Source organism: Sarcophilus harrisii, chromosome 3, assembly GCF_902635505.1.
Source record: "Sarcophilus harrisii chromosome 3, mSarHar1.11, whole genome shotgun sequence".
NCBI classification, from domain to species: Eukaryota; Metazoa; Chordata; class Mammalia; order Dasyuromorphia; family Dasyuridae; genus Sarcophilus; species Sarcophilus harrisii.
The window spans coordinates 434,001,043-434,022,150 of NC_045428.1; the positions used below are offsets into that span (position 1 = coordinate 434,001,043).

General features: G+C 36.3%; 1 protein-coding gene across 1 annotated transcript in view; it reads right to left on the reverse strand.

Moving 5' to 3' along the window:
* Window positions 1–1,154: 1,154 nt before the first annotated feature.
* MEDAG (mesenteric estrogen dependent adipogenesis) overlaps window positions 1,155–21,108 on the reverse strand; it is a 29,771-nt gene continuing 9,817 nt past the window's right edge. Inside the window, exons 2-5 of the mRNA XM_003764499.3 lie at window positions 11,132–11,241; window positions 6,424–6,536; window positions 4,403–4,688; window positions 1,155–2,624 (exon numbers count right to left, since the gene is read on the reverse strand). Of these exons, the coding sequence (XP_003764547.1) occupies window positions 2,491–2,624; window positions 4,403–4,688; window positions 6,424–6,536; window positions 11,132–11,241 (643 nt within the window). The 3' untranslated portion in view covers window positions 1,155–2,490. The remainder of the gene's footprint in view (window positions 2,625–4,402; window positions 4,689–6,423; window positions 6,537–11,131; window positions 11,242–21,108) is intronic.

Sequence of the window (21,108 nt, forward strand, 5' to 3'; positions counted from 1 at the left end):
TTGTGGGTTTTTTCTCTTCCTCTGTAAAATGAAGGGATTAAAACATAAAGATCTTCTAACATTTAAATCTATGATTTTTTGCTGTTTTTCTTAAGATTAAAAAAAAGGTGTTCCTTTATTGAAGGTAGCTTTCATTATAATTGGAAAACTGGACAAATATAAGTAAGGAATACATTTGTTTAGATTATGTTTTGTTCAATACAGTAGAACATAAGATCCTTGAGAGCAGGAATTGTTTCAGTTTTGTCTTTGTATTCCTTTAGTGCCTAAAACAATGCCTAGTACATAGTATATTCTTTTTTTAAAGCATATCTTTAAAAAAAGCTTTTTGAATTAAATTGAAACTTGGTTTTTTTCTCAATTACTAAAGACTTCAAACTTCAGCACACAAATGAAAGTACAATTCCATTAGAATTCTGTGAAGAGCAATTATCCCCTTTGGTTATTATATACCATTTTCTTTCAGTTTCCCCTAAAGACCCATTGCCATGGAGTTCCAAGTCTTGTTTTGCTTCTACCTGCTAATCCCATTCCGAAAAATGTTTCTTCTGGTTGTTTAATTTTCCATCAAGTCAAGAAGGTCCCCAGCTGTTTAGGAACCACAAAGAAGCACATGGTATTTCATCAAGTCACTGAAGAAGTACTCTTGTCACCAACACATTACCTTGCCCATAGCAGGTACTCAGTAGATATCTGCTAAATAATCAATCTAGTGGGAAGGAGGGCAATCAATTTAATAATTATCATATTAAATGCTAAGAAAATCACTTAATTGCACTTGCCTGAGTGTATACCAACAAAAGTAATGTTATCCAGAGTGTCCAAATTGGTAAAAGAAAGCCAATAGATTATAGAAAAATTTTGAAACAAAATTATACCCTGAACACAAGCATCTATAACAATATATCTATGCAGTTGTTGATGATTGATTTTTTTTTTATCTTTGAGATGATTGTATCCTCTGCTGTGGCATGGTTCCTAGTCTCTCCCTGGATAAACTCATCACTTCTACTCTAACCACCATGTTGCTGACTTAAGCCTTAATTAAAACCACTTCCCTCATCCTTCTCTCTCCTTGGATTGGAGGGTTGGAGGGGTAATAGCAAGCTTATCCTAATGCCTTCCATTATAGAGGGCTGAAAATCAAATCAATCTACTTTACATCCATTGTCCTGCCTGGTAACTATGCCATGGCACAAGATGCTTCTGCTGGTTGTCCCCTGTCCTGCCCCAACTCTTTTCTACCTTCTTTTCTCTATTATTTCCCACTTTAGATTGTAACCTCCTTGAGAGCAGGAACTCTTTCTTTTTATTAACTGTATCCATACTGCTTTGTATAGTAACTCGCACTTAGTAGGTACTTAATAAATGTTTATTGGATTGGATTGATTTTAACTCAAATCTCAAATGCAATTCTTTGGTTTGGTTTGGTTTGGGTTTTTTGTTTGTTTTTGCCATTAAAAAGCACTGTGACAAAGATAACTCTTCTTCCATTCAGTTTTAGTATTCTGATTGCCACAAGCTCTTTCAAAGAAAGACAATAACAAACATGCACTGCTGTGAATGAAGGAGTAAATTAAATTATTCATTACCTTCATAATACAGCTATCAATCACTCAGCTTCATAGGATTTCAAGATCATATATTTTTAAACTGGAAGGTTCTTAGGGGGCCACCCAATCTAGTCTCCTCACTTTATGGACAAGAAAAATAAGATCCAGAGAATATCACAAAACAAGTAGTAAGAAGCAGAGCTATGACTTGAAACCAGGTCTCCTGTTTCCAGATCCAACACTCTTCTCTACTACACTACCTCCTGAACTACCCAGATCACTTTGAACTTGGGGAGGTCTCAGGAATTCACATTTCAAATAGGGGTATAGTTATCTTCTCCATCAAACTAACTAATTCTCCAGAAGATTTATCAGCTTGGATATTTTACATGAGCGACAAAGAAGTTAAACTCCCATTTTTTGGTGTGAAAGAATTTAACCCATTTCTAGCTTTATAAAAACAGAGTACCAATTGCCATAGTGGTTACCATAAGCCTGCTAAATTGGGATTAAGGTAGGAATGTTCCCAGTCACCGAGTAAATCCAGTGCTCTTTTGTTTGGCATGGCAGGGATACCTCTTGCTCTCATGATTTCCACAAAATAAATCAGAAAATGTCCAGCCACAAGGTAGAGAAAGCAGGCTGTGGTTGCCAAAAGCACAGCTTCTCCCACAGGCCTAAAGGAGAATGTCCTTAGCCCTGGTGAGCACATCTCTAAAATGATTCAGTTGTCAGAGCTGCTGGGTTATCACATCTGGTAGAAAATTAAACAAAAAAGTCCCTCTATGAGAGTCTTAATGAAGGTGGTTGGAGAAGGATTGACCTCTCCTAAGGAAATAAAAGAGGACAAAAAGTGGGAGAAGGCCCTCTCTTACCACCACCCCTGCCTGTGACCCCAAAGTCTAGGCACACGGTTTTCAGTTTGAAAAACGCCATTTTACACAAATCGGATGAATTTGTTGGGTCTCTCTTCGGATTCCAAGACTGCTGAAATTGGAAATTCTGCTAGAAGAGGATCCGTCAAAGATGATCTAGGTGACAGACTGCAGGTAAAAACATCATCTATAGAGCCTGAAAAATAGCAAGGGAAGCATGGTTTTATTGTACAGAAATTGAGGACACAGAAACACGTCTTAGAAAACCTCTCCTGTGACAGTAATTTGAAGCAACTAGTAGAGGGACCCAGACTTGTTGAAAAACCCAGGAGATAAATAATAAAAAAAAATTCTGTCCTTTGTGTACAAAAATGACATGTCTGGTCAAAAGAGCATGTGCTTATGATGAGTTTTCCAGTGCTGGAGATGGAATTATAATGAATGGGTTAGATACACTCTGTCACCACGTTTTGCCTGGTGATCAGAAAGCACAAACCTTTTTGAGAGGGGTAGTTGGGATTGGGAGGATCATTCAGAGCTATAGCCCAGAGCAATAAACTCATCCTCAAAGGTGCTCTCTGAACTTTGTCTGATTTCATACAGTCCTCAAACTGAGTGAGTGACCTCATAAAAAGACCTTGTGTGCATGTTTAAGCAACAAATTACTTCTTAATGACTTCTTTGTGGTAAGGGCCCAGAAATCCTTCACTGGTATAAGCAACTTCCAAAAAAATTCCCTCTACCAATGCTGATCAGCAACTATACTGCATCTTGTAGTGTACTGAGGCAGCTATCTGACACAATGGATAGAGGATGGGCTTGGGGTTCAAAGACCTGAGTTCAAATCCAGCCTCGGACTCATTAGCTATGTGACCTGACTCATGCCCCATTTGCCTCAGTTTCCCCATCTATAAAATGGGCATCATACAATACCTCATTCCCAGAATTGTTGTGAGGACTGGATGAGTTAATTATAAAGTGCCAACTACAGAGCCTGGCCAGTAGTAAGCACTATATGAATATTAGCTATCATTTTTGTTGTTATTATTATTATTAGAGGGTAGCTGAGTAGCACAGTGAGTGGATAAAGCACTAGGCTTGGAATCAGGATGTTTCATCTTCATAAGTTCAAATCTAGCCTCAGATCCCAACCAGGGTCAAAAATAGTTGAAAATGACTGAGCAACAGATTATTATTAACTTCTACCTGCCTCAGTTTCCTCAACTGTAAAAAAAATAGCATCTACCTCCCAAGAATAGTATGAGGATCAAATGAGGTAATATTTGTAGTCTTAGCACTTGTCTGACACATAGTAGGTACTACATAAATGCCTATTCTCTCCCTCTCCTCCTTTATAGTTTAAGATAGCTGCTCAATGTCACACAGCCAGTAAGTATCAGAGAGAAGACTTAGAATCTATTTCCTCCTGACTGTCAAGCTGGCTCACTTTCTCTCTACCTTTTCAGTTATAGTTATAGAGTCCATAAATGATAGCTGTTGGATCAGAGTAGACTGAAATAGCTCTTCCAGAATTGTTCCATTTTGGAGTGGCCATGAAGACAAGAGTTTTCTCCATCAGCCAGCCAATCTATCTTATGCTAGATATTTGTTCACAATAATATACTTTCAGGAAAACCGGGAAGAATCTGTTAAGACTCACAACAGCCCTATCTTTCCTAAGGAGGGAAGGAAAATTACTACTGTGATCAACAAAACAAAGGACAAAACAAAAAAAATGGAATACAGAGTCTTCATTTTACAAAGAAAAAAGGAAAGATAGTATATTTCTATTTCAGAGCAAACATTTTCTACTTCTTGTTTTCCATATTATGTTTTTCCCTCTAGCCAATAAGCACTGCTTTTCTCCCCCAGTGAATTGGTTCCCATTACTTATAACAATAGTTCCATTTTTATGTAATTTATAGGATCCCAAAAGATAAAATATAAAATTAGGCCTTAAGATTGTTAACATACCTCTAGAAGTAACACTAAATTTCCTATCTGAGAAACTGCTTCTTCTGATAAGAGGTTCACTCATTTTTTCCAGAAATAATTTTATCGTTTCCTTCTTTTCTGGGCTAGTGCTAGACAAATTCAGGATTTTTCCATTAATCTTAACTGTGGTATTGCTGAGGCCAAACCAGTAGAAGAAATCAAACAAGGCATCAGCTTTGAATTCATATACAAAATTCAAGTCTTCTCCGTTAACCACTTCATTTCCTGGAGGAAAAAACTTCTTGACCACTTCTTGAAAATTAAACTATAAAAAAAGAGAAAGATATTTCTTTAACCTCCATGAATAGCCACACAAACATTAACATATAAAGATGTTTTTAAAAAGACAGTAAAACAACATCAACATAAAAATACATTATCTATTCTCTCATAGTTTGGGGTGTGTAAAATAACAGTCTGTGTATGTGTCCCTATTATGTGTTTCTTAAGAATTTGAAAGACTACAGCTTGGGAATGTTTGCATTAAGCTAAAAACCTTCCCTACCAGATCTTGCCACTAGTATGATTTAAGTGTTAGAAGACTAAAGAATTAGAGTCATCTAACTGAACCATCAATCATATGATTTAACACATTTATTCAGGTTATTATTGTGTCCCATTTTTGTTAAGACTTATCAGTGCCCAAAAGAATTCTTATTAAGGTCTATGATGTAGAAGAAAGAGCATTAGATTTGTAATTTTTTAAAAAATGGGGTCAAATATATAGCTTTCCAGGTATTATCGAGCTATATTCCAAGTCAGAAAGTCCTGAGTTCAGGACTAATTTTCCTGTGCTCAATTTTGCCATCTAAGCTTGAGGATGATAATTACTTTCTACCTAATAGAAAAATTTAAAACCGTCAAAGCCTTCAACCTCTGTGGACCTCATTTCCTCATCTATAAAAAAAAAAAAATCACAATCACCTCATGGAGTTGTCATGAGGATCAGAGAAAATCCATGTTAAAGCCCACTGCTAATGCTAACTATTAATATTATTAAAGTACCTTTTCCCCACTCCTTTGATGTCACTTAGCCTTTCTCAGCCTCCATTCCCACATTTGTAAAAGTATAATAACAGTACCTATCCTGTCTACTTTACAATGGTAGTATTATGAAAACCAAATGAGACCAGTTGTAGAATGTGCTTAGTAGATGATAAAGTTCCATGGAAGTACCAGTTCTCATAATATTTTCAAGATCTGAGGACATGATTATTAAATTGGGGGATATTACTGTCCCGGTTATTCATTGTTTGTTATCATAATCAAGTGTACCTTAAAAAGGCCAACTGCATTTCATTGGAGGGAAGCATATCCCTAAGAATGTGTTTTCACTTTTTTGATTGTATCACTGTCCTTAAAACTAAGTTTACTATACAGTAATTAGAATTTCTTTTTGTTTTTCATAATGGCAAATATTAATATCCCATCTTTCTTCTATTCAGCCTTTTAAAAACCTGTTGTTGTTGTGTTTCTTTAAGTCATATCACCTTTCTTCTAAGAAGTACTAACTACTTACCATGTCCACATCTTATTTAAGTTCATAAGGTTTGTATTGGGTAGAAGGGACTTATCACCCCCAATCTTATGTGGCCAAACAGACATAGTGAAAAATGACTTAACCAAGATCTTATAATAAGTTAAGGCCTTAGGACAAGATCCAGATCTCCTAATAACCATCCCTTTGTTGTTTCTCTAATATCTTGATGCTTTGCCAATTAGTCATTTTCAACTCTTTGTGACCCCATTTGGGGTTTTCTTGGCAAAGATGTTGAAAAGATTTGCTATTTCCTTTTCCAGCTCATTTTTACAAATGAAGAAACTGAGGAAAACAGATAAGGAAGCTAAGGCAAAGTTGCACAAGGTCACACAGCTAGTAAGTGTCTGAAGCCAAATTTAGATTCAGCTCCTCCTAACTCCAGGCCTGACACTCTATCCACTGCATCACTGAACTATCTCTAATTCTTAGTAGCATTAAATTCAGACAGTTCAAAACTTACCTCAAGTCGGTAGCTTTCTCCAATCACTGAGGAAATGACTGTATCCATCCCATGCTCAATTTGTCTTCTGATCTTGGGGTGTCGTGTATTCACAAGAAATGCATACGTCTTTTCTAAAGGTAGAAAGTACAGTTTAGAGATCATTTTTCATCTTTTACATAAGCACCTTCCTTCACAATCCACCAAGCCATCCTTCACAATGTGTTTGTAGTTCTATGATTTTATGGCATACTTCTTATCCTCACCCCACTTTGTATGACGATTATTGGTGTATTTTAAATAAAAATTTAATACTACCTTAGAATTTCACACCTTTTGTGACAGACTGGGGAAGCATAAAATGAGATTAGGTGAAGAAGATTCTGAACATGGCAGAATAGGTCAGAAAATTTCTGACTCCCCAAATTTTCTCCACAAAAAAAGAGATAGAACATCACTTCAGAGGGAATGTAGAGCAGTAAAAATAAACAAAAGTCAGGGTAAAGAAGTTGTTCTCCTAAAATTACATAAGGAGACCCCAGGAAAGACCTGATCTCCAGGTGTGGAGGTTAAGCGGAATGAAGTGGAAATGCCTCAAGGCCAGCTCAGAGAAACCAACAAACAATAAGTCCTGGGGATAGCTGGACTTGGGAGCCAACCTCAGCCTTAAGAACTTACATCTCACTGATAGTGTGGTGTTCTGATCCAGTGAGAGAAGACTGAAGGAATTTCCACTCTCCAGGGATGTGAAACACAGCTGTGCTGACTGACCTAATGCAGGCTGAACTGCTGCTGTGAGGAAAAAGAAGCCCTCATAAACCTGGTGAATGCAGTGGCAGAGGGACAGGGACCCTGCTGACTGTGGGCACCTTTGGGAGAGCAGAGTCCCTGGTTTCAGTTCCAGTGCAGAGAGAACAGCTGTACTTTACAACCACCAGAGGGATTGCAGAGAACAAGAGCATTTATAGGATAGCATGACTCAAGAACTCTAGACGTGGATTAGGATATCCCAAAGTTAAGCCCTGGGACAGACCTCAGATAAAACAAGATCTGAGGCTTGGGAAATAATTCCTCATATGTTGGGACTACAACCTGATTAAACTAATAGCTGGGGAAAATAAAATAAAATAATAAATAAAAATGAGTAAGCAAAGGACTCATACTATCTGAAAAATATGATAAAAAAAATCTTGATATAGGACCACAAGAAATTATCCAGAAAAATTGCCCTGAACTTCTAGAACAAGAGGACAAAGCTAAAATAGAAAAAAAAATTCATCGATCACCACCTGAAAGAGATGCCAAGAGGAAAACTTACAGGAGTATCATAGCCAAATTTCAAAGCTGCCAGGTTAAGGAGAAAATATTGGAAACAACAAGAGCAGCTGTGGGATAGCATGACTCAAGAGTCCTAGCCATGGATTACAAATTTAGAGGAGAATCCAAGTTGAAGTCCTGGGGACAGATTTCAGGGCTTGGGTTTTAGGGCATCATCCCTATACTTTGAAACTGGAACTTGATCACATTTACAACTGCTAAAAATAAAATTTTAAAAAATAAATAAATGAGCAAGCAAAGAAGAAAGACCCCAACCAAAAATAACTATTATGGGGATAGAGAAGATCTGGGTTCATGGTCAGAGAAAGATCATGAAGCTAAGAAAAAAAAGTCACTTCTTTTTCAATGAGAAATGTCAAATGGTCCTAAGCACAAAAAGAATTCTTGAAAAAACTTTAAAAGGACTTTAAAAATCAAGTAAGAGATCAAGAAAAATTAGAGGGGAAAAAAGAACTTTATGAAAAAAAAGTCAACCAATTTGAAATAAAGAATCAAAAATTTAAGGAAGAAAATAATTTGTTGAAAACTAGCATGGGGCTAATGATGTTCTAGGACACCAAAAATAATTAAAACAAAATCAAAAGAATGAAAAAGTAAAAGAAAATATGAAGCGTCAGAAAAACAACTGATTTGGAAAAAAAAGATCAAGAAGAAATAACATAAGAAGAGCTGAACTACCTAAAAATTATGATTAAAAAAGAATTTTGATACATTGTTTTAAGAAATTATCAAGGAAAACTGTGCTGAAGTTCCAGAACAACAAGGCAAAACAGAAATTGAAAAAATCCACTATTCACCCCCTGAAAGAGATCCCAAGAGGAAAACTTATAAGAATATCATAGGCAAATTTCAAAACTCCCAGGTTAAGAAAAAAATACTGGAAACAAGAGGAAAAAAAAAAACAAATTAATTACTTAAGATCTAGTAGCTATTATCCTGAGGGAACAACATACAAATTTAGAAGGGTACAAAAGTCTGCTAAACTCATAAAGAAATAAGATTGCAAGGAGATAGGGTCAGTAGAAGCATTCTAGAAGAAGTAAATAGATTAAAGAATAGGAGAGTAAGGTATTGAGTAGAAGTAAAGCAGAGGGATGAGGAGGGATAGGAATGGGGTGAGGAGGTTAGTGAGGAAAAAATAGAAGGAAAACACACAAAAAGTAATTATACCTTAAAATAGAATGGGATAAATTTAACCATAAAATAGAAACTGATAGCAGATACATGGCAATGTTTTTGTATTTCTCTTCTCATTTTATATTTAAGTTTAAAATTTAAAAAAGAAAAAAAAATGAGATTTAGGCATCATTGTTTTAAAAACTTATAAGTCTATGACTTTAATTGAGAATTTGTATCTGAATCTTATACTTAGGAGATGACATAATGAAGCAAAGACTAAATCTAGTCTCTATTCCATTCTTTTATTAAGCATCTACTATATACCAGATACTAAGTATTAAGGGTACAAAGTGAAAAAAAAAAAAGTCCCTGTCCTCAAAGAGCTTACTATATATTACTGAGACATTAAGGTATAAAAGTCAGGAATTTAGGAAAGTCTTAAATTTATAATCTTCTTGTTTCTTGAAGGGGCTTTTTCCTAATCTCTCACCTGGATAATAAAGTTAAATCCCAAGTAGTCACAGAATTAGTTAAGTGCCCAAAGTTCTACATTAGTCTATCCCTCAAGCCCTTAGGCTTCTCTTTTCCTTGAATGAAAATGTTCACTCTAACTTCAAATTCAAATCATCAGAATTTTTTAAGAAATGAAAATTAGAGTTTATTTTAAAGAAGAAAAAAATACTCCCATATCATCCCATATCATAGCATATTTATCCCTAGAGATCCCAAAAGCTAACTGTTTCTGTTTGGGACCAGAATTCTTGGGTCAGGTCTACCCATTTGAACTACTTTAAGTTTTCCAATTTGAATGACTAATAGCTAATAAATTTGAATGACTAATAGCCCAAGACCTCTTACTCTCCCACACTACAGCATCTGTCTCCTTTGCCTTCACCACTCAGCTAAGCTGTCCAGGTGGACACAAAGATGTGTCAGCCATTAAGTGGTTTCGCACAGTGCATTAATTTTCTCTAGCAACCCCTAAAAAAAGACCAGCAAGCTCATTCAATACCCTGATTTCCAAATCTCCTCTAACAAGATTTCACACAGCTCTGCATTTTTGACAGGTCCTATGTATCTCTGCCTGTACTTTCAGTGCTGATGCTAAAGTAGCAAAGGCCTCTTATTTGTTCTTTAGTTTCCTCCTGAGTGAGTTAGGCAGGAGGTGGACTTGATATATCTGTGAATTACAGCTCTATAGAAATATCTGGCTCTCTGGTCATCAAGCCAAACAGCCTCAGCAACTAAGCTCTGCTAACAGAAATTGCTCTTTATAGTGTGCTCTGTTCTCTGCCTCTGATTTCTCTCTAGAAGAAGGTATTGGAGTGTTGAATTATGAAATGGAGAGAGAGTTTCAAGAATCTCAATGAGAATGAATCTTTGATGGGTTTTATTTAGAAGTCAATCATCCCTTTACACCTTGCACCAAATGTAAAATGCCATCTGAAAGCAAAAATAAAGTCTTGAAACAGCTCACCTTGGAATTTTGAACAAGGAAGCTATGGGAAGTGCTAGGTTTAAGGCCAAAGGCTCTGAGTTTGGATCCTGGTTCTTATCAGTTGACTGAAGGGAGGCAAGTCAATTAATCTTAGAGATTGAGGTAATGAAATGGAGAGAGTACCTGTGTCCCCAGATACTTAACAGCTGTGTGACCTTGAGGAAGGCACTTAACCCTGTTTGTCTCAGTTTCCTTATCTGTAAAATAAGCTGGAGTAGGAAATGGCAAACCAGTATCTTTGCCTAGAAAATCCCAAATGGGGTCACAAATAAAACTAATTAACTCAACAATACAACTTATCTGGACCTTGGTTTCCTCATCTGTAAAAATTACAGGGCTGGCTTAGATAAACTCTTGATTCCCTTCTCCAAATCTTTACCTTTGCTCCTATGTTATACTTACACCAAAAAACTCTGAGAGGTTTACTAACTGAAGAAGAAAAAGCAGAAAGATTTTCATGTTGGGATTCTAATTAAGTTGGCTGTCAATTGTTGGTGTGCTTTGCCTGTGATGTTTTACCTTCAAAGAGCCCTTTTGCTTTCCTCTTAGGCCTGAATCTTCTTTATGACCATAATAAATCCCAACTCCTGGACCTCTGTCATGATCTCTGGGCAATGATGTAAACCATAAATGTGCCAATATCAAGCTTGGGGCAAGCCCCAGAATCGGCAAGTCTCCCACCTGGCCACTGTGGCAGTGGCCCAGAATGACAGAATCCAAGTTAAGGATAAAGCACAGCAAAAGAAAGGATCATGGTCTACTTCTCCAACCCACCTCTTGAGGAATCTCCTTCTGTTCGGACGTTAATAAAGAACAGCATCGGTCTGCTCAATATAGTTTCCCGGTAGTCTTTGTAATCACAATAGTTGGTCAGTTCCACATATCTATTTTAAAATAAAAAAGCAGAAATGATTTTAAATAAAACACTTCTTGTCATTTGACAGTGAATGAAAGGCAGACTACTAACTTTGACTTGAAAGTGCTGAAAATAAGACAATAAATTTAATTAGGGAAAAGAAACCTTTCCTTTTGTCTCCTTCACCCCTGGGGGAAAAAAAGAGAAATGGAAAAACTTACTGTTATTCCTAATAAAGGGTGGCACTGTCTAAGAAATGGAAATATTACTTAAGGATTTAAAAAAAGTTCATTAAATCCTGGAATCTTAGAGCTTGCTGTTTTCTTTATATCCCCAAAGCTGGCACATAGGAACTGTTTAGTAAAAGCTTGTGTAATAACTGAATGACCTTTGAGATCATCTCTTCCACTACTGGGATCCTCCTATCTTTCTACGATATCCTCAACATGTAGCCCTCCAGATTCACAGGGAGGAAAGCAAAGGCCATTTTATTTTCAGCCAGCTCTAATTTTGAGAATATTTTCCTTTATACAGAGGTCAAATATTTCTATCCCTGTAACTTCCACCGACTAGTCCTCGCCTCAGCTGCCAAGGTGACCTACTTTAGCCCAAGTCTGACAATGCCCCCCTTACTCAATTACCTCCTATGGCTCACTATTTCTTCCAGGATCATATGTAAAAAGTCCCTGGTTAGCTTTTCAAGCTCTTCATAATTTGTCTCCTTCCTAATTTTCTAGTCTTTTTTTACATACTACCTTCTTCCATGTCCTCTAACAATCCAGTAGCTATCTCCTTGTTCCTCAAACAAGATACTCTAACACCCTATATGGGCAGGGTAATGTTCTCTCTCTTCACCTCCACCTTCTAGCTTCCTTCAAGACAGATGACATCCCCCTTTCTGCAAGAGATCTTTCCAGATATGGTTCCTCCCCTCTTACCTACTCCCCTTTCTGGCCTTCTTTTTGAAATTATCTATCATTTACACTGCATATCTTTTTTTCCTCAACAGTATTATATTTTTCCTATTATATGTAAAGAGAGTTTCCAACATTCATTTTTGTAAAATTTTGAATTCTCCCTCTTCCTCTTACCTCTTCCCTCCCCAAGATAATAAGAAATCTGATATAAGTTATACATGTACAATCATTTTTAACATATTTCCATAAGTCATGTTGTGAAAGAAAAATCAGAACAAAGGGGAAAAAAACAAGAGAAAGCAAAAGTAAATAAACAATAACAAAAAAGGTGAAAATATTATTCTTCAATTCACATTCAGTTTCCATAGTTCTCTATCTACATCTTGATGGCATTTACCATCCCAAATTTATTGGAACTATCTTGGATCAATGTATTGCTGAGTAGAGCTAAGTATCATAGTTGATCATCACATAATCTTGCTATTAGCATGTATAATGTTCTCCTGGTTCTGCTCACATCACTTAGCATCAGTTCATATAAGTCTTTCCATGCTTTTCTGAATTTTCTTGTTGTCTTCCCTCTCTTTCCCCACAAGAATATAAGTGTCTTGTGGACAGTGACTAAGTTTTTGCCCATCTTTTGTGTTCCCCAGGATTTAGCTCTGTGCCTGGCACATGATAAGCCCTGAATAAATGCTTATTGACTGACTGTTGACTCTCCTAGTTCTGCCTTCTGGATATACAGACACTAAGCTTCCTCCAGTGATGGAAAACTTTCAGACCTCAGGCCACATGAAGAAGATTTTTATAACTTTCGGGGTGAAGCTTTCGTAAACTTGCCTAAAAAACACAAAATGGATATCAGTGACTATAGACCTACAGTTAAATAAAATGGTTGTGTTTTTTTCTGGGATTTTGTGTAATAACCCCTTTTTATTTTCCTTGACCTCCAATAGAAGGCTTGTAATAATACAATTACACTCAGCTCAATGAATACAGTTATACTCAGTTCTATAGTTCAAGCTGAGTATTATACAATGTGAGGGGCCTGCTGTGAATCAACATTTTGACATAAGACTTGAAGCAAAAAATGTCTGTGATCTCAGAGGGCAGATATTTGGTTAGAGGATCAATCAAAGCTGAATACAACACTAGTGGAGCCAAAATAGCATGTTCTCTGCTTTAAACCAAGCAAATTCATTTTTGTTCTTAAGTTGCTTTTTAGTAACATGTGGCTCTTTGTGACCCCATTTGCAGTTTTCTTGGCAAAAATACTAGAGTGGTTTGTCATCTCCCTCTAAAACTCATTTTATAGATGAGAAAACTGAGGCAAATGGGGTTAAATGACTAAGGGTAATACAGCTAGAAAGTGCTTAGGGGAGATTTAAATTCAAGAAGATGAGTCTTCCTGACACTAGATTCTATATTCTTTCCACTGAATTACCTAGCTGCCCTTAAAAATTTTATTAAATTATGTTTATATCATATTTTAATTTTTTTCATAAAACAGCAAGAATGCAACCTTTTTAGGGAATTGTATTTGTTTCACTTTTAAAAAAAAAAAGTATTTTGGATAAAAATAAAGAATATGTAATAGTAGACTTCATTCAGGAAGGGGCTGGGAAAGATAGTCCCTAAAACTTCATCCAAATCTCAAATTCTATGTAAATCTGTGATTGACATCTTCTATTTGTATGGTTTGCTTTGCTTTTGAACCTATGCATCATGGGAAAAAAACTGAAGTGTTTATTTGGTTCATCTAATTTTCATCATTTAAGACATTTGCACCTGATAGAGTCTTCTGCACATGATTTCTAATGAAAATAAAAGTTAACTAGCTACAGTGTTTTAAGATTTATAGTGTTTTACATGTAATTATCTCATTTTATCCTCACAATAACCCATTTTTATTATCCTTATTTTATAGAACACTTTTTAATAGAATTTTATAGAAACTGAAACTGAGATCAATTGACTTGCCCAAAGTAAATGTCTGAGGAAGGATTTGAATTTAGGTCTCCCTGACTCAAATCCAATACATGGTCCATTGCACCAGTAAGCTGCCCCAGAAAAGATACTTTCCCTGCAGTCTAATCTATATTCTTTTTGGCAGCCCTTCATGTATTATTATTATTATTCTGCTGAAGCTATTGGGATTAAGTGACTTGCCCAGGGTCACAGAGCTAGGAAGTATTTGAACTCAGGTCCTCCTGACTTCATGGTTAGTGCTCTCTCCACTGCACCACCTAGCTGCCCCAACCCTTCAAATATTTAAAGGCAATTATGACTCATCTCATGTCATCAAACTAAATATTCCCAATCCCTTTCACTATTCCTCAAATGACATCATTTATAGTCTGGCCAAGACTCATAAGATTTAATCTAGGGTTGGAAAGGATCTTAGTGATCATCTTGTCTCTCATTTTAAATAGAAAGAAATTGAAGCACAGGGAGGATAAATGTTTTGTGCAGAGTCACACAGTCAACATTGTTCTTAAAATGATACACCTGAATCGAACACTTTACTCCACACAAACAAGATAAATACTCCAATGCAAAATATTGTAGATCATACAGTCAATCAATTAGCAAACATTTATTAAACACCCACAATGTGTCAGACACTATGCTAGGTACGAGATAAAAATATGAAAGTCTCTCATCTAATACCTTTATTTTATAGAGGGAAATAATAGGTACATATTTCAGAATAAATGCAGAATAAATACAAGGTAATTGAAGAAGGGAGGAAGCAGTAACAGCTGGGGGGAGGAGGGGAGGGAGAAGAAGGAGGGAGATCAGGAAATGCTATGTGTAGGAGCTGGAGCTACAGCTGAACATGGAGGAAAACCCCGTGAGGAGGGAATGCATTCCAGGTGTAGGGTACATCCTGTGCAAAAGGTAGAGAGGAAGATAGAATGTTGTTCCTAAGGAATAGCAAGGCCTGTTCAGCTGGACCACAGAGTATATGAATTTGGCAGAAATATAAATAGGAATCAGAATGTACAGGACTTTAACCCCTAAATAAAAGAACCTCAAATAAAATTTGAGCCTAAGGTCAAAAGAAGCCAATGGAGTTTACTAAAACTTAGCCTTAGACACACACTAGGTGTATGATCCTCGGCAAGTCATTAAAACTCTGTTTGCCTCAGTTTTCTGAACTATAAGGTGGGGATAATAATACCACTTACCTCCCAGGATTGTGAGGATCAAATGAGATAGTATTTGTAAAGAGATTAGCACCATGCTAAGCACAGAGGAAATGGGGAATAAATGCTTCTTCCTTGGTCTGAGCACTATATTTCTCTTAATACAGCCTAAGACTGCATTCATTTTCCTAGCAGCCATATAACCATTTGGAGTCATATATTAAGTCCAAGTCAACTAAAACCTGTAAATAGTTTTGATGGTAGTGGTGATGGCAGATTGTGTGGGAGAAGGGAGGAGGGTTTGTAGGAATGCAGGTCTGGAGGTGTGAGAGATTTGAGGGGGTATGAGCATGTGGGGAATGAGAGGGATGTATGTGTATACATACACACAAATGCATGTTTCACATAAAGTGCTCATTAATCCAGATGTTTCCCCATCTTGTTTTGTACAACTGGGTTTTAATCTAGATGCAGAAGTATCCCTTCTGCACGTAATTCTATTTATCTGAGTCTCCATCACATCAACCTGTTAAGTTCTTATAAAATCTTGATTCTTGTTTTTTTTTTTAATGGACTGTTACAGGAATGGAAAAGAGAGGTATAATTGCAGCTGTTCCCATAAACACACCTCTCATCCCATCTGAATGCTGAGGGGAATGGGGTGGGGATAGACTGAAGCTAGTCAGGGATTATTTAAGAGTGCCAAGGAAGTAGGAAAGCTGCCAGACTATAGAGAGAGGTGATAGGTAGGAGAATCCTGCTATTTAGAGGAAGACGACTGAGATATGAGAGTTCTGAACTAGAAGAGGCTGGGGAATGGGGCTGATATTTATCTAGAGTCAGCCCTATAACATTGTAAAGATTTTCATGAACAGTCACTCTAATACCCAGGGAAGTGTATACTAAAGTACAGCAAGCAAAGATAGGGAGAATCTACAGAAGCAGATTCTATCTGGTACAATTTATCTGAAATAAGTAAAGCTTGCCAGCTGCTCCATTCTGGGGAAGAAAAAAAAGAATATCTAGGAAAAAGCTGGGGACAGCTAGCTGAGCCTGCACTGATTATCTTCCTGAGTTCAAGTCTGGCTTCATCACATACTGTGTGATCCCGGGCAAGTCACTTAACCTTGTTTGCCTCTGTTTCTCCATCTGTAAAATGAGTTGAAGAAGGAAATGGCAAACCCTTTCAGTGTGTCTGCCAAGAAAACTCCAAATTGGATCATAAGGAGTCAGCCATGACTGAAAAATGACTGACCAAGAATAAGGGCTACTGGCTAAGTTAATATTTCTGTTATCCAATTTATAGACACACAAATTGCCTTAACTCACCATCTTTTTATCCGTGAATTAGATCTGTGATCTCATCAACTTACCTAAGCTATTTATCCTGTGAGACTCTTGTCCACATTCTCCCATAAAACCAACATCACTGCACAATAATTTTGCTAACCAAACCCCATTAAAATTCCTCAAGCTGAAATCACTGCACCTTTCCTGTCCCATTCTGCCCTACATCCTATAGGTTTTAGTATTTGTACTTAGTGGGTTCCCTTCCAACTGGATCTGTTCTGCTCCAGTGTCCTATTTTTTTCATGTTTTCAGGAAACCAATGAATGATATTCAGTGGGACAGATCTGTGTTTGTGATTGCTTTTCTGTCATCTTTAAATTGGATAACAATGCCATTTGTCTTCATTCATCAAATCAGTATAGCACCAATTCTGAAATATACATCAACTAACCATTTCAACTCCCCAGATCAAAATATCCTTCCCAGATCAATTCCCCACCTCCCTACCCCCATGTACATATGCTGCTTTCTCATATTAGAATTTAAGTACTTTCAAGATAAGGATTATCTCCTTCTTTATACTTGGATGTTCATCACTTAGACACGCTAGTTAGTAGCGTTTATTAAAGTTTTATTCATTCATTCACTAATCCAAGTCATTGATAAATATATTGAACAGTTCAGGGCCAAAAATGGACTGCTTATATAATAATGGTTATCACTGATATAGGTCAAGTTTTGTATAGCATTTTACATACATTTTCTCATTTAATACTCACAACAAACCTCTAAGGTAAGGTGCAGTTATTAATATTTTACAGATGAGAAAACTGGACTTGAGAGAAGTTCAGTAACTTGCCCAGACTCACACTACTAGTAAGTAAGTGATTCAGGATTCACATTCAGCTCTTCCTGACTCCCAGATCCTTGGCTTTATCTTCTACTTCACAGTTCCCTCTCTATACGGAAGGCTATAGCTTTTATTCTGGACACAATTCCCTAAATAAGCCACGTCTACATGGAACCAAACAGACTGTTCCCCTACACATTCATGAGCATGGTTGGCCAACATGATGGATCCCAGCCCACTGAAGTTCCCCATATGGCTGATCCAACTGCAGTGCATATGGCTACAAGGATCAGGCTGGTTATGGCCAATAATACTGGCTCTCATTGGCCGTGAGGCAGCCAGTGTGTTCCTCACATGTAAACACAGGCAGAGAAACCTTGGAATGATATTTCTCTCGTTGGCTGCTTTTATAGATTTGACATGAAAATTATAGCTTTGAGCTTTTGTTCAAAGAGCTACTTTCCCTATATGGGGAGCCTATACTTCATGGGTCACACAACTCTCATGGACACACTTATGGGCCAATGGAGTCAAGAAAAATCAGTCCCCATGTCAGAACTAGGTTGCCTCTGCTACCATTCAATTTTCTAGTTTGGTTTAAAAATATCCCTTTCATTTTTGGAATATATTTCATTAATATGTTGTTCTTGATTTTCACAATATTTGGTGTGGATTTAAATTTAACCCTTAGTTATATTCAAACACACCCTGATTTCTACTCTATCAGACCTTTGAAATAAAAGAAATCTGTAACTTGTAAAGTTCCTGTATTCCCAAAAGTCTGTAAGTTGGTTGGTAGGAACTTTGAATGCATTTTCTCCAATGTCATGCATAAACAGTTAGATTCTCAGGCCTCAGGAACCTGTGATATACATCAAGAACCTGATACTGTGTATTTGGAGTTTTATTCCCCCACCTGTGATTTTTACTAGTGTGCCTAGGAGGAAAGAAGAAACCCCTGAAATGAGAATACAGCTGAGAAGAAAAAAGATAAAATTGAACCTACTCTGCTGAATAAAACATGGTAAATCTCAACAAAGAAATTATCAGAAGCTGGGAGAATATCCATTTCCCTCTAGTATTTTTGTGGAATGCTTCTTAATCAGAATTTATTTTAATATATACCAAGGTATGCTTCCCCTATTTGAGAAGGCAATTCAATGGAAAATAGAATTTCGTCTTTCTCCTGGCATACCTGAGAGAGAATAAGGTATTCTCAGTTAATCATTTAGTCTGGTTAATAGAGAGTTTTTTTTTTCAAAGAATACAAATGATGGTTGTTGTTGTTGTTGTTGTTGTTGTTGTTGTTGTTGTTGTTATTGTTGTTGTTGTTGTTTTTGATGACCCAGAAAACATTTCGGGATCTTTCAGGATCTTAGTGAAAATATCCTTGTTATTGGATCCATTAATAGAAAATTCTAATTAATAGAACTGTGGATCACAGTTTACTCCAAGTACTTTGCATAATCCCTACTAAACAGATGCTCCACCCAACTACCTACATATGAACAAATTCAACAAAAATCTCTTTAATACAAAGATTTCTGAGTCCTACACAATAGCAATTTTCAGCACAATAAAATGAAAATGAAACAAAAGGATGTAAGCAGTCCCTTAGAGTTCATTATAATGAAATTTGACCTTTAAGAAAAAAGTCATTAATGAAGACCAGAAGAACAAAGAAATAAGTCTTATAGCAATCTAGGCTTCCTGCATTTATATGCTTTAGGTTATTTTAAATGTGCACTGATTGACTACATTATGGACTAATTCTTTAATCAGCGAATATTCCTGAATTAAGAATGCAAATATTGCTTCCCTGTATTTAATATTTATTATATTTGCTAAAGCTATCATTAGTGATAAAAGCAAAGAGCCGAAGATAGAAGGATCCATTAAAATGTCTCTTCTTAAGGAGCTTTTAACTTGGTCCAAAAGTACTTCTGGATTGTAATTCTCTATATTTAAGTCCAAAGATGATAACAAGAAACATTTATTAAATACCTACTATGTGTCATTTATTATATTAGGTATTAATTTCCTCATCTAGAAGAATGAGCTGGAGAAGGAAATGGCAAACCACTCCATCTTTGCCAAGAAAACTTCAAAAGACATCACAAAGAGTCAGACACAATTTAAACAATTGAATGACAAAACCAAAAAGACTCTATAATGTATTTCTCTCTCTTAAATTTGAGAGAATAATCCATATTTTTATTAAAACCTGACTTCAATGGATCTGTAATTTCATTAAAATGGGTAATAACATTCAGTGGTACAGATATCCAGTTAATAATCATTATAATCAATTATAATCAACTAATAAACAACTGTTTATTAAGAACTTATAATGTCACAAGGTTTTGCAGGAGTCAATATTGAAAAATTATCCATGCATGTTTTGAAAATAAAAAGCTTTAATAAAAAAAAGAAGAAAAAATGGGAATTTCCCCCCCCAAAAAAAAAAAGAACTTATAATGTATCAGGCACTGTGTTAGGCATTGGAGATGTAAAAAGTAAAAACAGACCCTGCCTTCAAGAAGCTTACATTCTAACTGATGGAACATGTACAAAAATAAGCAAATAAAAGATACTTATAGAGTAAATGAAATGTAACTACAGAAGAAAAGACAGCAGTAGTCTAGGTACCCAAGCAAGTCCTGCTACACAAGATAGTGTCTGAGTTGATTCTTGAGGGAAGTTAAGGTTTCTGAGACAGATGAGGAAGGAGAAAAATCCAGGAATGGGGGATAGCCATCATTAAAGAGGATCAGCAAGCTTCAGTCAACCACAGAGTGAGAAGAGGGAAATAACATGTTAAGATAATTGAAAAATATGGACACAGCTTTAAATACCAAATAGAGAAATTTATATTTGATCATGAAAGCAAAAGGCTTCACTGAATAGAGGGCATAATTAGACCTGTATTTTAAAAAAAATCACTTTGTACATGTGTTTAGGATGATGTGAAGTAAGCAGAAACTTGAGACAAGAAGTCTAACTAGAAGGCCATGGCTCAGGTGAAAGGTGATCTAAGTTCGTGGCTAGGTGACTGGAGAAAAGGAGACAGATGAGAAAATGTCTTGGAGTTAGAAATTATAAAGTATGGCAAATTATGGGTATGTGGGGTAAGGGATAGTAAGGATTGAAGATAACATCTAGGTTGTGATGTTGAGGGACTGGAAAGATAGTGGTGCCCTCAATAGAAATAATAGAAAACTTTGAAAAGGGGAGTGTTTGGGGGAAAAGACAAAGAATTTGAAATGTCTCAGGGATAGTAAGTTCTAAGCCTTCAACAAGGACCTACAAATACAGAACTGGTACTGAGGAGACAAACTAGGACTAGATAAATCAATATGTCTGGGAACTATCATCATAGAAATAATAATTGAACCCAGGGAAGCTGATGAGGTAAACAAGTGAGAGAATATAAAGAGGAGAGAAGAGGGAGAGGAGAGAACCTTAGAGAACAAGCATAGTTCCTAGGTGTGACATGAAGATCCAGCAAAGGGCACTGAGAAGGATCAGTTAGAAGAGAAGTAAGAGAGAAGAGTGTCATGAAAATCCAGAAAGGTGAAAAAAAAATCAGGAAGAAAAGATGTTCAACACTATCAAATGCCATAGAGTTAGAGAAACATAAAAACTGAGAAAGGACCATTAGATATGAGAATTAAGAGATTGCTTGTAAT